Here is a 2,052-nt window from a genome sequence, read left to right as displayed (position 1 = left end):
TATTTATTAGTTTTTTTTTATTAATTCAAAAACCAGCATAATAATTTATCATTATGTTTTCAAAAAATTAAATCAAACATATTTATATATATATATATGACAAAAATCTAACTAAATACATATGTTTAATTAAAATTTATTAAGGATAACACTGACTTTAACTACTTAATTTATTATAATTGTTTTATATTTTATTTTTAAATCTTATAATTAAAAAATATGTTTTCAGATAACAACCCAATATATAAGAATTATCTTTTTTTTTTAATAAAAGTTAATATTATTAATAAAATTTATTTTTAATTATATAATTAATTATATATAAAATTCATTAAGGGTAATATAGATATTAACCGCTCTAACTTTCAACGTGAGAGCTCGATTCTAAAAATTTACTTCGCAAATAATAGTATAGATTACACGTACCTAGCTAGTATAATTATAACTAAACTGTTGATTTCCCTCTTACTCAATATAACCTCTTGCTATAATTTCTCCTAGTCTTGTTAATGAAAACAACATTGTAGAGAAAATTTAAAGAGAAAGAAAAAAGTTTAACAATCAACCGTAAAGTCACTTGAATAATTTGATAATTTAAATAATTTGACTGTTCAAACGTGTTAAAGCAAAAAATAGTTTAACAATCAACCGTGAAGTCATTTTAAATATATAATTATGTTTTTTTTTTAAAAAAGGTAAATATAAAATTATGTTAGTGGGAAGACACATAAATATCGACGTCATGTCCTTAGACCCATATGTCTCAATAACTTCCAAAACGTTCTTAAATTCTGATATAATATATGGGACCATAAGCTCATCACAGAATCTTTCATCTTGTATATATAAACACAAAAAGGTTCAATAAAAAACATATAGCCAGAGAGAAATAAACTAAGTCACTTCTAAAAATGGCTGTTAGGGTTTATTACAAGCAACTCCTCCTGGCATTTCTTCTCATCATCTTAATGTATTCTCCTGCTCAAGGTAAATTTATAGCGAATACGACACACAGATGCATATCAGGAGTTTATAATATTTATGAAGTAACTGCGATCAATATTTTATACACAAACTCGAATGAATTTTTTCTAATAATAATATGTATTACCAAAAAAATAGTATATAATATTGATTTTTTCTTTTGCTTTTTAGCACAAAACACGGGAGAAATCGTGAGGAATAGAAAGCTATTGGTTGTGGAGAAGGAGCCGGAGACTCAGAACTCAAGGCAAGACGGAGGAAATGATGGTTATGGATTGGTGGATATGGATTATAATAGTGCGAACAAGAAAAGACCGATACACAACCGCTAATTAATAAACACATGTGATGAATTTATCAATTTCTTGTGAGATATCCCAAGATTCTATGATATCCCGAGATTTATATAATATATTCAACAGAAATACTATCAAGTATCGGGAACTGAAATATTTTATGAATAAAAATTATAAAATATTAGTAATCGAGTTGGTATACATGTAATTTAGTATAATCGAGTTTATATAAACATAAAAATACAAACGATTCTGTATAATAATCATAGTTTGTGTGTGTGTTATATCATGGGTTTCGGTTTGTGAATGAATGTCAATGAATATACTTCTTTTATATTGAACTAATCAATGGATATACATATTTTGTGTATATACTATATATACTCTTAATATCTTATGTTAAGTTTAATGATACATTGTCTATATAATTATATGTGTTGATAATTGAATCGATCATCGTTTATAATACTATAAACTCAAATATTTATAATAATATACCAAACATATTATATTTTTTTGTTATATTTTTAATACAAACAACAAGAAACAAACAACATGAAAACATTAGCTCAACGGTAACTGATCATGCCCATTGTGTGAGAAGTCTTTGGTCTGACTGATTGTTTGGACAGAATTAATATTACATGATGTTGTGGTTTTAGGCATAGAGGATTACAGACTTTGATCCCGAATTTTATGGTATTCAAAAAGGATAATATAACAAACAACAAACAAAAAAAATACTAATATAAACAACTTTCTAATGAATAAG

At 25.3% G+C, this 2,052-nt stretch overlaps 1 protein-coding gene across 1 annotated transcript; it reads left to right on the top strand.

Moving 5' to 3' along the window:
* The first annotated feature begins 825 nt into the window (after positions 1–825).
* LOC106382841 (protein GOLVEN 2) lies at positions 826–1,625 on the top strand. The gene is made up of 2 exons (XM_013822919.3): positions 826–987; positions 1,156–1,625. The coding sequence occupies exons 1-2, from the start codon at positions 912–914 to the stop codon at positions 1,314–1,316; spliced, it is 237 nt and encodes a 78-aa protein (XP_013678373.2). The 5' UTR covers positions 826–911; the 3' UTR covers positions 1,317–1,625.
* The last annotated feature ends 427 nt before the right edge of the window (positions 1,626–2,052 follow it).

Source organism: Brassica napus, chromosome A2 (assembly GCF_020379485.1).
Source record: "Brassica napus cultivar Da-Ae chromosome A2, Da-Ae, whole genome shotgun sequence".
NCBI lineage: Eukaryota > Viridiplantae > Streptophyta > Magnoliopsida > Brassicales > Brassicaceae > Brassica > Brassica napus.
This window is presented reverse-complemented; position numbering and strand designations above follow the sequence as displayed.